Genomic DNA, 14450 nt, shown 5'->3' on the forward strand with positions numbered 1-14450 from the left:
ATTGAAAATGTAGAAAATTATTTAATTGCTTTCTACTAGTACTGCTTGATATCAATTATTCATTATTATACTATGTAATCATTTCCTTCCAAACATTTTTCCCCCCTTTCATCCAGTTTGTTTGAGTAGTCCTAACTGTAAGCAAATGGGAGAAATTCTATTGCCTTAAAAGAATGGGCAACCATCTGTTGTAGTTTCATAACATTCTCTTATGATTCCATTTTGTGAACACATAGGGAATGTCCTTGCCATTAAAAATTTACTTCCACTGGGCTCTGTAAAATTAAACTGTTAATCTTTTACATCTTGTAAGTGGCAGGTATTCTGTTCTCTACCTTCTGGACTCTATAAAACTTTACCTTTAAACAAAACAAAAAGGTAGATAAAGCTAGTAGAAGTTTTAGTTTTCTGTCAGGTTTTAGATCTTTGTGCCATTGAAATTGGAAAATGGAAAGGAGTTTTCTTTCCAGCTATAATTTGGAGGCAAGAACAGTATGAATATATTGAGAAGACATTCAGACTCTCACCTCTTAGCATCAAGATTTTTTTTTAATTAGGTTGTATTACTAAGAGCTGGATAAAATTAAACTAGACAGGCAGTTGAAGATAAAGAAGGTCATTTTCAGATCTGTAGAATGTAAAGTATGATATTGGAATTAATTTGGATGCTTGGCAAGAATAACAAAAGGCCTTTTTTTTTTTTTTGGTGAAGCTAGAAAGATAGAATTGCATCTCACTCCAGGATAATGTCTGCATTCTTTAGTTTGTTAACTGTGACCCAATCAATTAACTATGGCAAGGTCATAATCATCTCTTATTGTGCAATTTGTCTAAAAGCATTTACTGTACTAAGATATTTTAAAGAGCCAAAGTATAAAAGGATCTGGGATTAAAGCCTATCTCTGGTGCTTACTGTTTTTGTGACAAGTTAGTCAACCTGGATATTTGTGAAATAAATTGATTAGATTGGCTTCAAGTGATGGGGGCCAAATCTGTTGTGTGGACTTTTTAATGAGATGTTGTCTCTGCTACCTCTTCCTCCTCCCCCAACTTGTGTTAATAATGAAAATGTCCTATATTTTATAGGATTCCTGGCAGGCTTAATGACAGGAGGACTCCTCTGGGAGAACTGAACTGGATCTTCACTGCAATTACAGATACCATTGCTTGGAATGTGCTGCCCAGGGGTAAGGTTATCAGGGAATAATTGGAATCTCTCTAGTAGATAAAGAATGTGTAAAATTAACTTTGAGAATAATTTCATGATAAGGGTGGGGTGACAACTAGGTTAAAAGAACACAAGGTACTTAGAGTTCACATTTGCTCACAAGGGATGTCAAGTAAGTTTGCCTAATGAAGTGTTAGGCACAGTGAGAAGGTAGCAAGTATATATGTATTTTTCCAGTATTTGCTTGCCAAATTCAGAATGCATTTTCTTCAACTCACTGGCTCTTTTCTGGTGTGTTGTAGCAAAATTGGTATTGCATGTTTATCCTTTTTTGGACAGTTAGTCGAAATTTGCTTTTTCAGTTTTGGGGAGGAGTGTGTGTGTGTGTGTGTGTGTGTATAGCTGATTTTGACTAACATGGTACTATACTGTTCTCTTTCATTGGCTCTAGATCTCTTCCAAAAGCTTTTCAGGCAGGACCTCTTGGTGGCAAGTCTGTTTCGTAACTTTCTGTTGGCAGAAAGGATCATGAGATCATATAACTGTACCCCTGTTAGCAGTCCACGCCTACCTCCTACCTATATGCATGCAATGTGGTAAGTCTTCAACAACTGAACATCTATTGCTTTTTGAATACTATTTTTTTAATCTTTTTTGAATTTGTGAAATTTCATTGCTTAAAATTAAAAATATAAGAAGATTTCAGTGACACTATTAGAGACCCAAGAACATGTTTATAAAAGTACTAAGAATTATCCATAGCTGGGATAATTTTCAATATTTGCTGCTTAAAGGCTGAAGTATCTCAGTGTTTCTACCCAAGGATTCCTCCATACTCCAGAAAAGAGTTAGGCTTTCTGCAAATGGATTCTTGAGAATGGCAGAAGTGAGATTGGGAAACATTTTACCATCTGAACTACTCTGTACTTGTGATTGCAATATAAGTGTAAATTTTGGTTTAATGTCTTTCCTTAACTATAATTCCTTCTTGATGTAACTGATTTTCCCCTGATCCTGGGAAATTCCTCTTAAGACTAAAAAAAAAATGTGTAGTTAGTTTGATTGAAGACTTTTGTTTCTTTTCATTCTTGCCATCTGGCCTTCTTCAGCAAAACCTTCTGCATAGTTTGATTACAAAGTTCTATACTGAACCTGAATACTGATCAATAAGAAAATTATCTTGACAGCATATATATCAATGGTAAAACAGTAGAAAAAATATCTGAAATGGTACAGACTATGTATATTTGTTTTTAAATCTATCTGATTAATTTTTCAGCAATAGTTTTACTTTAATTTAGTGAAATTAATTACATTCTTTGAAAATACATCAGCTTTTAGTAAATAGAAGGCAACCCAGAAGCACTTGATTTGGCAGTGAAAAACAATGTGGCTATCAAAACTTTGCTGCACATAATTCACAAATAAATAACCAAGGGATCCTGTATTTGATTGAATTTTGAACCTATAACATGTAGAATGCTCTGTGCTGAACCCTAAATAAAAGTTGAAATAGTCTCTCCCTTGTTAAGATCACGCATACATAACAATATATATATATACAAAAAGAGTTGTCATAGACTACTGTATCCCACATAATAGAGTGAAATAATATTTAATCAAAATGAAAGATTAATCAATCACTCAGCTATTAAAAATATATAACTATATATCAGAAACTGTTGACTTATGGTATATAAAGCCAAAAATTACCATGCCCTCCAAAAGCTTACATTTTCCAGCAAGGAGCTATATAGCCATGGAGATACTAATTACATAAAAAACAGATACAGAATAAATTTGAAAGTGATTTAGGTGACCAGGAAACCCCACAGGTAAAAAGTATGAGCTGAGTCTAAAAGGCATCTCAGAATTTCAAGCAACAGAATTGAGAAGTCAACATATTCCAGGTATGAGGGATGGCATGTGCAAAGTCATCAGACAAAAGGTGAATTTGTCATGTGTAAGAAACTGCAAGATGACTAATGTAGCTGAACCATAGAATGTACAGAGCAAAGTGGTTGGTGTATAATCAGTTTAGAAGCATAGAAAAGAATAGTATTGTAAAGAATTTTAAATATACAATAGAGAAATTTATGTTTGATTTAGAGGTTAAAGGGGACCATTGGCTTATTCTATGATGTAAGGTAATTAACGTGGTCAAACAGGCTTTAGAAAAACGTTGAATGGAAATCTTGTTTTGGGAAGATACTCTTGGTTGGAAGACCAATTAAAAGGCTATTGCAGCAGTTCATAGTTAAGGTGATGAGGGCTTGAGTGGCTACCATATAAGTGAAGAGAAGGAAACAAATGTGACAGAATTAGAATCTCTAACATTTAGAAATAATATTATTAGAAACAAATGTAGAGTGAGAATCAGGAGTTGAGGATGACATTGTAGCTGACTACTTAGACAAATGGAAAGATAGTGGTGACCTCAGTAGAAACTTGGAAATTGTGAAGAAAGGCAATTTTGGCTACGAAAGAGTTTTGTTTTAGACATTGTGATTTTGAGATGCCCATAGGATGTCAAGTTTGAAATGTTTAGTAGGCAATTAGTGATGTAAGACTGGACAGACTAGATCTGAATATCTAGATCAGGATGTTATCAGCCCAGAGATGATGAACCTATAACTACTGACTATTTTCTTTCATTTAATTTTCTATTATCCTTTAAATAAAGGAGATTGGTGGGTTTTTTTTTTTTTTTTAATGTAGCTGTTATCCTATGGGATCCTATGGAATGCTTTTTTAAAATGCCCAGGTAATAGCAAAATATTACTCTAATGTTTTGTGGGTTTTTTAAATCAACAATTAGTGATCAAAGGAACCGCAAACCAGCAGGTTTGTCTGTTGTTGAGTTCTCTAGAATAGTTGCTGGTACATTGGAGATGTCTTTTTTCAGAATTCAAAATTTTTCAAATGACCTTGGGGTTCTTTCAGGATTGATTTGGTCAAGGACTGAAAACTAGTTACTTGATAGGAAATAATCATAATAACTGGCTGCCTCTGAACAAGAAAGAAACTTTAACTAAAGACTTCAGGAGTTATGTTGGCCAGTGAAGAATAAATTAATAAAGGATTTGGAGGAGGGAATGAAGACTTAGTTAAAAGTATTTATTTGCTACTAAAAGTATGAGAGAAGTGGCATTATTCCTTCCTCAGTTTTCAAACCATGTGCATTTAATGTGTAGTTTTCACTCCATATTTTCTTTGAATGCTTAGTCAAAGAAATAGACTATTATGAAACTGAAAACATACAGGAATAGAAACTATATCTCTTAATTAGTAGAAGCAGGGAAAATAAAAAGTTCTTAGAGGATAGGAATAGGTGATTGATACCAAATTGACAGTGCTACGAAATGGGGGGGGGGGGAAATCATTGCTATAGATAAACTAAGAAAACCTGTTGTTTATTTAGTATGATAGAGATAATTTTCCCTATTATTTGGAATTTTTCCTATTTCCTCATCCTAAGATCCTTTTAGTGCTATTTTGATTTGTTTTAATAGCCTAGAATTTAGACTTATCATGTAATAAAATTCCTTATCTGTGTGACTAGTGCTTTTTCCAACTTAAAATAGAAATACAGTATTTTAGCATTATAATGCTAGTGTAAATCTTCTTTTTTATGTGTGTTTGGGGAACATGGAATAACATGAATATTTGTGATAGTTAAAGTATATTTTGGAAAGTGATCAAAATTCATATACCAAGGGAGTTGGAATTGCTTTATAATAGTCATAAAATTATACTTCAAGTTTTCCTATTTCATTATTTTTCAGCTTCTCCAAATTGATTTGTGTGTCCTCTTGGGCCCCTTTCCACAATGAACATTTAAATATACTTTACTGGTTCAGCAGTTCCAACCCACTGCCCTGTAAAAAGCTAGAGCTTAACTTGCCTTTCTGGGAATTACTAGTCAGACTTTTGCTGAATTATTGTTGTCTCTCTCAGGCACTAGGAAGAATAGAATGGCATCCAGTTGTGATGTTTCACAATCCTAGCATATACCTACACTGTTTCCAAGAAACAAAATTCCTTTTCTATTCCAAAAGAGCTTATTTTTTTTTAGTTGGTTTTACAGAACTTGTTGTCAGTCCTTGTTTAGATCTGTCACAGTGACAGTAGACCTGTTGCAGCAGGTAACACACCTTTCAATTACAGTGAAGTAAAATCCCAATATAATAAACTCTATGGGATTTTAAAATTGTTTTCAGTTTTCTTGGAAGTGGAATTTTGTTATAAGAACCTGCTTAAACTAGAATTATTAAGAACTTTCCCATGTATCTTGACCTGAAGGCCAGTAGTGCTCTACCTCTTTGTAGTAAGATATTATATGAATGCAGGTGTTTTTCATTCTATACATAAAGGTAGGAATGAAAATACATTTTTATCTCCAAGCTTTTCAACCTCTAAAGCCTTTGTCCCTTTCTCCTATAGTGTTGTGATTTGTTTTGATGGGTGATTTGAAAATTTTATGGGTAGCTAAAATATATGGAATATCCAATGCTGAAATATAATTTCTTCTTGATGTTAACACAGTTATGTGTTGTGAAGAACACTGTCCTGGTTATTTGGGACAGATTATGTTAATTGAGCTAGAAAATTTTTTTTACTGAATTATTTGCTATAGAGAATTCCTTGTAACTAAATTACTTAAGCATTATTATTGTGGAGCCAAGTCTTATGAAAAACCATCCTTTTGCATCCTGAAAGATTTTACCTCTCTGTTGCCAAAAGGGAATTATGTGATTTGAATTATTTTCATTTACTTGGTTTGAATATTAAACTTTTGGCCCATTTATTATTGGGATAATTCATTTAAAATAGAGAAAACTTAATTTTTTTAGTCATTCAGTGTTGAAGAAAAGAATTGTTTAAAATGTAAATAACTTGTGAAATCCAAGAAACTATTTCTAAATACTAAATGGAATTCTTGAAAAAATTGATGCTTTGTATCAAAAAACAAACAAAAAACAATTCTTCATTTGTGGCAGGGATTAAACATGGTAGAAGAACCAACTCTTACTATCTAATTGGTAAAATTAAAAATTTCCCATAAGCAAAAAGTTTCTTTGTAAGAAAAATTAAGGAAATGAAACAAATGGTCCAGAAAAGTCAACAAGATGGCTTAAATTATATAATTAGAACTAGAACCTTAGCAACAAGCTATTTAAGAAACGATTTAAAAATCAATGAAAAAAAAAGGATTCCTACGTCATTATGCCATTATGAAGTTTAATGTTTTTTTCACTTTAAAAAGTTATTTGACATTGTTTTCATTTCCAAATATATCCTTTCAAGACAGTCTTTCTTTCTAAGAAAAAATATAGTATGGGGTAAGGAGGGGGGAGTGGGAAGAAGATACAGAAATAGTTTAGCAAAATAAACCAAGAAGCAAAAATATTTAAACAAATAAATAAATAAATAAATCAGCCAGCAAGTATGACATTATATGCAACATCTCCCTCCCCCAACCTCTGTAATGAAGGTACATTCTTATAATGTGAAGAGGTCTTTTAAATGCATCACTGTCAGAAAATCATCTTAGGAATCAGAGCTAATATTTGAAAATCATTGATAAAAAGGAAATACGAAAGAGCCCATCCATCCCAATTCATTCAATATATTTTTACCTTTTGAAATAGATAGATTAGAGGTTATACAAGTGAAATTATATTGAATATACTTGCATTTCCTAGATTCATTTGAAGTGCTAATGTTGTTATGTGGCTCTATTGACCTAAGTGTGTAATTTAACCAGATAGAGAGTTCCAGTGCTAACAACTCTCATAAATATAAGAAACGTTCTAAAAATTACAGATTAGTGAGTTTTACTTCCATGCTACAAAAGGTAATACACTATACCAAATTAGCTAAGATAACTTATTGCTGAAAACCATTGTAAAGGAAGTTCATTTTCAACTTTCTCAACATTCTCAACTATCAAGGCTGCTTTTACAACTACTTTATTTAGTACTTTTTACTCATTTAGCTCTAAAAACTTGCTGCAGCTAAATGGCACAGACATCAGGCCTGAAGTTAGGAAAAACTGAGTTCAAATTTGACCTCAAACACTTAGTAGCTATGTGACAAGTCATTTAACCCTGTTTGCCTCAGTTTCTTCCTGTGTAAAATGAACTAAAAAAAGAAATGACAAATTGCTCTCTTACCACTGCCAAGAAAACCTCAAATGGGGTGATAAAAGAATCACACATGACTGAATTTCAAGCTTTTGACCTCATTGAGTATAGGCACGTTGTAATGCTCCAGTGCCTAGTTCAGTGCTTTGCATACAATTTAAGTAACTATTTGATTTTGGATGTAAAGAAGTCTGTTCAAAACAATTTGTGATTTTTCTGTTATAAAATTAATGATCTCCACCTCCCAGATTGTCCAAAAAAAATCAAGGTATCTGTTTTCCATCTTGTCATTTTCTATCTGTGAACCCCTTCTTTTATTTGCTTCTAGCTTTCTATCTTGCCCTCTATTATGTAATACTTTTACCAATAACAATTAAAGGAAAAGCATAAGGATGGCACTCGTTTTACTGCTCTTTTTAAAATCTACATGGGATCATTCTTAGGGCTCTGCAAAACACTGACCAAAGTGAATGGACTGCAACCTGGACACCAAGAGGACCACACCAATTCTGGATTAAGTTCTATTAGAGGGGGAAAAAAGTATGCATGTGAATGAGTGATTTCTGAAATATTGGTTGTCCTTTTTATGGTAGTAGGTGTTTTTCTTTTTCTTTTTTTTTTTAAATCTTTCTCACATTAAAGTACCTTGAAAAATTTTCTCTGTGTACCTTTAAAACTTTGTCACTTTCTTACTTACCATGAACTTGGATTAAAGTGCATCATATGTTATCCTGTATTTTCTTCCTCCCATCTCCCCTTTGTGTGTCTTCCTGTTCTATAATTTAATCTCCTATAAAATAATGATTAATCTACACACAGGGTATGATGAAGTTTTGTCCATGGCTTCTCAGGCACTTTCTGTTACCATGAGTTTTTCTATGTATTTTCTTTTCTGCTTATATAATTTGTTTGCTTTAAAAATAAATCTTTGTGCATGGTCTCCCAATTTCCCTTGAAAAACCACATGAAACCCAGCTGCTGAACAGAGTCTGATGGAATGAAACCTCTCTCCAACTCAAGAAAAACTGAAAAAAAGCTCAGTCTCACTGGAATGAAAATGGTATTCAGCCTAGCTCAGATAGACTCTGGGAAAGCTGGTGAGAAGGTCTTAATCAACAGCAAATCAGCAACTAAGATCTTCAATCCTGGCTCACTAGCGGAGCAGATCAGGGGGGCAGTTTCCAGTCTTAGCTCAGAAGACAAAATCTAGGAAAACTAGGCTGTTTCTACACAGATCAGGCAAAGCTACCTCTTGCAAACACAAGAGGGCACTGTGCGAAAATTCAAAGCTCACAGCAATACCGGAAGCTTGGGACAGTGCAGAGCTCAATCCTCAAAATAGGAAGGAAAAAAAAAAAAAGAAGAAGAAATGCTAAAAGAAAAGGAAAGAAAATGAGCAAAAAATAGAAAAGAAGCTTGACCCATGGAAAGCTATTATGGTGACACAGCAAACCAAAACACAAATTCAGTTGAGGACACAATATCCACAAAGGAAATCTCAAAGAGTGGTATGAATTGTTCTTAAGTCCAAAGAGGCTTCTTGGAAGTTCCCTAAAAGACTTTCAAACACAAATAAGAAAGATTGAAGAAAAAAATGAGAAAGGAAATAAGAGGTATACATGAAACAGTCAGCAGCTTGGAAAAGGAAAGAAAAAAGTTGTCTGAAGAAAACAACTCCTTAAACAGTAGAATTAACCAGATGGGAAAAGTTAAGTAAAAGCTAACAGAAGAAAATCACACATTAAAATCTATAACAAGGCAAATGGAAGCTAATGACTTTGTAAAACAGTTATAATCAGTCAAATTAACTAAAAAAAATGAAAATATGGAAGAAAATGTGAAATACTTCATTGGAAATATAGCCAACCTAGAAAATAGATCCAGAGGAGACAATTTAAAAATTATTGGCCTCCCTGAAGGGCATGACCAAAAAAGATCCTGGTTACTATTCTATAAGAGATTCTATAAGGCAAATTGCCCCAATATTCTAGAAACAGAAAGGGAAATACTGATTGAAAGAATCCATCAATCACCTTTGGAAAGCGATCCCACAAGGAAAAGCCCAAGGAACATTGTTGTGAAACTAAATCTTCAATTTCAAGGAAAAATACTACAAGCTGCTAGATAAAAATAATTCATATATAAAGGAGCAACAGCCAGGATTACCTAGGCTATGGCAGCCTTCTACAATAAAGATTTGGAGGACGTGGAATACCATATTCTAGAAGGCAAAGGACCTAGGGTTACAACCAAGAATTAACTACCCAGCAAGATTCAGTATTATCTTTAAGGGGAGGTGATGGATCTTCAGTGAAGTCAGAGACTTTCAATCATTTGTATTGAAAAAAAATCAGAACTAAACAGAAAACTTCATCTGCAAACACAGGACTCAAGAGAGGCGTAGAAAGGTAAAACGCTGGGTGTGGGAGGATGTGTGTGTGTGTGTGTGTGTATGTGTGTGTGTGTAATTGAAAGGTTATCCCTAGATGGGAAAACTATAAGTGTAATTCTTGAGAACTGCATCTGTCACTGGGGCAGAAAGAGGGCGACATCACCTAGATGAGAGTGTGATTGTGAATGGACTCTGATGTGAAGATATCAAAGAAAAAAACCATTAAGGGGTAGAAAAGTCTGTATTGGGAAAAGAGGAAAAGAGAGGTATAATGGGACAATTAGTTCACATAAAGGGGTCAAAAGACCTATTATAATCGAGGGAAAGAAGGGAGACTGTGTCTGAAGCTTGATCTCATCAGTTTTGACTCTAAAAGGGAATCATTCAGTTGGATAAAGAAATTTATCTAACCCTATAAAGAAGTAGGAGAAAGAGGAAAAGGAATGTGTTCCATATGCTTGACAACAGAATTTCTAGTGGTTTTTTGTTGTTGTTGTTGTTGTTGCTGGGCTCTTTTAATAATTTTCATTTTGGGTACTTTGAACTTCAAAGACCAGTTCATTTGAAAAAGCAAATGTGTATATGAAAATGAATCTCTATTATAAATAGCTTGCTTTTTTAAAAGCATACAATTCAACTAGTTAGTTTTAAAGCTGACCAGCTTGTTTGTTTCTCTCTGAATTTCCTTTTATGTTCATCTTCTTGTTACATGTTTCAAGGATCCTCTTTTTTTTTTTTTTTTTTTTTTTACATGTCCGTCTCCATTCCTCTGCTTTAGGTATATTTTTACCTCCTCCTCAAAATATATTTTTAAAACAGATAGAAAGTAAAGTCTTCCTTGTGAAAGGCAAGCATAGTCAACCAAAATAAAATTCATTTTGGTTATGTTGTTGTTTGTTCTTTGTTTTCTAAGAAGACCAGTGACAGCATGATTGATGGCTAGACCTGTTCATTTATTGGATTTAAGTGAGGCAAAGTTGCACAGAATTGTACAACAACCTCACCATTTCTTCATGAGTCATCAAAGTGCAGTGGCAGGATAAAAGCCAAGATGCCTGATTGATGAAATAGGTGACCTTGGCATCTTTGAGCTAAGAGGTCCACAGCACCTGATTCGGCCACTTTTATGGACATTGGAACAAATTGTTCTCATCTGCCCCTTCTGTCAGGGAAAATCTTCACATTGGAGGGAGTAGACATCCCCCAACTCATCAATAATTTTGAGGCCTATTGATTACCTTCAACCTGGTGAAGCCCATATGCCCAAGTCATTTACCAAGGTGTGGCCACTATGCCTGTTCCAGGTTATTGGAGCCATAGGTGAAAGTTGGATGGATCAGTTGGACACCAGAGGTGGATGAGCAACCTTAAAAAGGGCTCAGCAAATCCTCATACCAGAAGTGCTACTCCTCTTATATATCCTGTGCACCCCGAGTAACTATCATCTTCCTTTTCAGGAGTGTGTAGTTTGCTTGCTTGTTTGTTTTTATTCTCTGCAGTGCAGTCTTGATTAGTCATTGCAGTGATCAGAGAGCTTAATTACTTTCTACTATTTTTAATATTCCCTCTACTCAAATAATACTTAAATCTAAACTGTCCAAATTTTGAAGTTTCCCAAGAAACTAATAAGTAAATTAGGGTTAATTTTATTTCTTGGGCCATGGAATTTAATAGGATGAGAGTTTGAAACATTTAGTTGTCAACAAGTGCCAGTGCCAGGAACTGTGCAAATAAGTACCAGGGATAGAAATCAAGCAAAAAAAAAAAAAATGTAGTCTCTGTCTTTAAGGAGATTATATTCTAATGGGAGAAAACAGCATATAAAAGGAATGAAATAGGTGGGAAAGGTGAGGGAGGCGGAAGAAAGAAACTGCTGAGGGACCTCGGGACTATGAAGAATGACTGGTCTAGTCAATTCCTCACAGTGGTAATTTGGGGAGGTACTCACCATTCAGAGAAGGGGACCTTTAAAAATGAGAAAGGGAAGGGAGCTAAAGCATGTTAGCAAGTCCATGGAATGAAAGTAGCAGGAGAAAAATGAACAAGATGTAACAAAAATTGAGGCTAAAAACATAAAATAAAATATGTTCAGGCTTTGCTCAGGGGAGAAAAAAAGAGAAAAGATGAATGGTGAAGTACAAGAAGTCCATTTCCTGGTTAATTTTTGATGAAAAATCATGGGGGAGTCATTCCCTTTCACTTTCAATTTCTGCAGGTCCTAAAATCCTTGCATTTCTTCAAGGTAATAGCCTGTACTTTCTATTCCCATTGAGGGTGCCTTGGATTGATTGATCAGTGCAGATGGGAGTTCTGCATATGCCTGGACTGTTTTCCTTCTAGGCTTCTTCCTTGGGCATTTGCCATCCTAGTGCCTGTTTCCTGAAAACCAAAACTCTTGCCTGGTTGGCATATTTTTTGATCCTATGAGTCATCACAGTTGCAAGCAGCTTAGAAAGTCACATTGTTCCAAGCTGTTGAGGGAAGGAGTATGTATAGAATTTCAGATCCTCTGGTCACATCTAGTCACTCCTCCTCTTCCATCCCACCTCTCTCCTCCCTCCCAAATCTTATTTTGAAAACAAGTAACCATGCTGCTCTCCCTTCCTGGGGAGTACAGTGTGGTTGTATCATAGCAATGTGTAGGAAGTGCTAATCCAGACACCTTCTAACCTCCCTCTTAACTTCTGCTGTTGCCTCAGATGCCAAAACACAGAGCACTGGTTTCTTAAACAGCCCAGTTTAATGTCCCCTAAATTTTTACAGTGTATCATTTTCCTACTTTTTTTGAAGCTCAGAATTCCATATACAAACCGCAAATTAATTTTGGAATTCTGAGACATTTAGTCTCATATGATTTTTAGTTTCTCATATAATAAGAAAATCTTTCAATTGTATATGCAGATATTCTGCTATAAGAGACCTTTACAGCAACGTACTTCTGCCATGTTACTACGTAGTCAAAGCTAGACTGGGCTGTGATGATAATTTGGTTCAGTGATAGTCATAGCTATAAGTTAATCACAGATCAGCATTGCTGCTGGAAAGGACCATCTAGTCTGCCTCTTCCCCACTCCCATAAACATCTTCTATTTTATTACTAAAGAACCTACAAACTGGAGAATTTGAGTAATTTAAGGTAATACAACTCAGGAGAACTTGGGTTCTAATTCCAACAGTTCTTTTTCTACTGTACTTTGCTGCCTTACAGACCATGACAGTTGAAATTACTTATTTGTAACTAGAACTAGAACCCGGATCCCTTGATTCCTCATTTAGATTTCTTTCACTTCTGTTACATTGCCTCACATGTTTTTCTTGTGTTTATCTTGTTTTAAATGTTAAGTGTAGGGAATTATTGTAAATAGTAGACTTACTTACTGTATTCTTTTTCCTGTCTTTTTAAAATTCAGTGTCATAATTCAGATACTCATTTTCTCCCTCTCCTCTCTATTAAGAAAGCCAGGGGAAAAAAATTCCTTGTTACAGATATGTAGAATCAGTGCATTGATGGTGGAGTTGTGAAATGGTCCAGCCATTCTGGAGAATAATTTGGAAGTATGCCCAAAGGGCTATTAAACTGTGCATGCCCTTTGACCCAGCAGTGCTGTTACTGGTTCCGGATCTCACAGAAATCTTAAAGGAAGGAAAAGGGCCCACATATGCAAAAATGTTTGTAGGAGCTCTTTTTTTGTGCGGGGTGACAAATAATTGGAAAATGTGTAGATGTCCATCAATTGGGAAATGGCTGAATAAGTGGTATATGAAAGAAAGGGAATATTATTGCCTTATAAAAAAGATGAACAAGCTAATTTTAGAAAGTACTGGAATGATTTACACTGATGTTGAGCAAAACAAGCAGAACGAAGAATACATTCTAAAGATCAACAACAAGATTGGGCAACTATGAAAGGCCTGGTTCTTCTCAGTGGTTCAGTGATCCAAGGCAATCCCAAAAAACTTTGGATGGAAAATACCATTCCCATCCAGAGAGAGAAATATGGAGACTGATTGTAAATAAACCATGCTATGTTAACTTTTTTTCTTTTTCTTCTTTTTTCCCCCACTCATCTTATTTCCCTTTTGTTCTGAGTTTTTTTCCCAACATGATTCATAAAGAAATGCTTTTTTAAAAAAATGTGTGTACATGTATAGCCAGAAAAAATAAACTATTTTAAGAAATAATGAAAAGGAAAAACCCCAAAGATTTGTATGAACTGATGCAGAGTGAGTAGAACCTGGAGAAGATTTATGTAAAATATAACAATAGTGAAAAGATCAAATGTATGTTTTTGCTGAGTTTTCTTTGTATTCATTTCTTTCGCACTTTATCACTTGTTGCTATGTTGTTTTTTTTTTTTTTAAAGCTGGCAAATTATTTCTTTTCTTTTTCTTCTGCCTTTACTCTCAATCCCCTTTCAAAAAGTAGGAAAATATCAATTTCTTGTTCTTATTCTTCATAAATCATTTAGTTCAACTATTGCTTATTCATCACAGTCTGTGTATATCATTCATCTCTCTCTTTTTTTTTTTAGTTATTTCAGGTGTCTTTGTGACTCCTTTTTTGTTTTTGTTTGCTTGTTTTGTGAAGTAGTTTTGCCATTTTATTTGCTGCTTTCATTTTATAGATGAGCAAACTGAAGCAAACAGTTATAAGTGATTTGCTTCAGGTCATATACTTAGTAAATGTCTGAGGCTGTACTTGAACTCAAATCTGCCTGACTCTGGGCCCAGCTCTCTATCTATT

The 14450-nt window shown here is 34.5% G+C and overlaps 1 protein-coding gene across 5 annotated transcripts in view; it reads left to right on the forward strand.

Annotated features, from left to right (window-relative positions):
• The window catches only part of RPTOR (regulatory associated protein of MTOR complex 1), a 500255-nt gene that overhangs the window by 263771 nt on the left and 222034 nt on the right, over positions 1-14450 (forward strand). For all 5 annotated transcript variants that reach the window (XM_074260362.1, XM_074260363.1, XM_074260364.1 and 2 more), the window contains 2 exons: positions 1087-1187; positions 1620-1764. In XM_074260362.1, the coding sequence (XP_074116463.1) occupies positions 1087-1187; positions 1620-1764 (246 nt within the window). The remainder of the gene's footprint in view (positions 1-1086; positions 1188-1619; positions 1765-14450) is intronic.

This window comes from Sminthopsis crassicaudata, chromosome 4, assembly GCF_048593235.1.
Source record: "Sminthopsis crassicaudata isolate SCR6 chromosome 4, ASM4859323v1, whole genome shotgun sequence".
Lineage (NCBI taxonomy): Eukaryota > Metazoa > Chordata > Mammalia > Dasyuromorphia > Dasyuridae > Sminthopsis > Sminthopsis crassicaudata.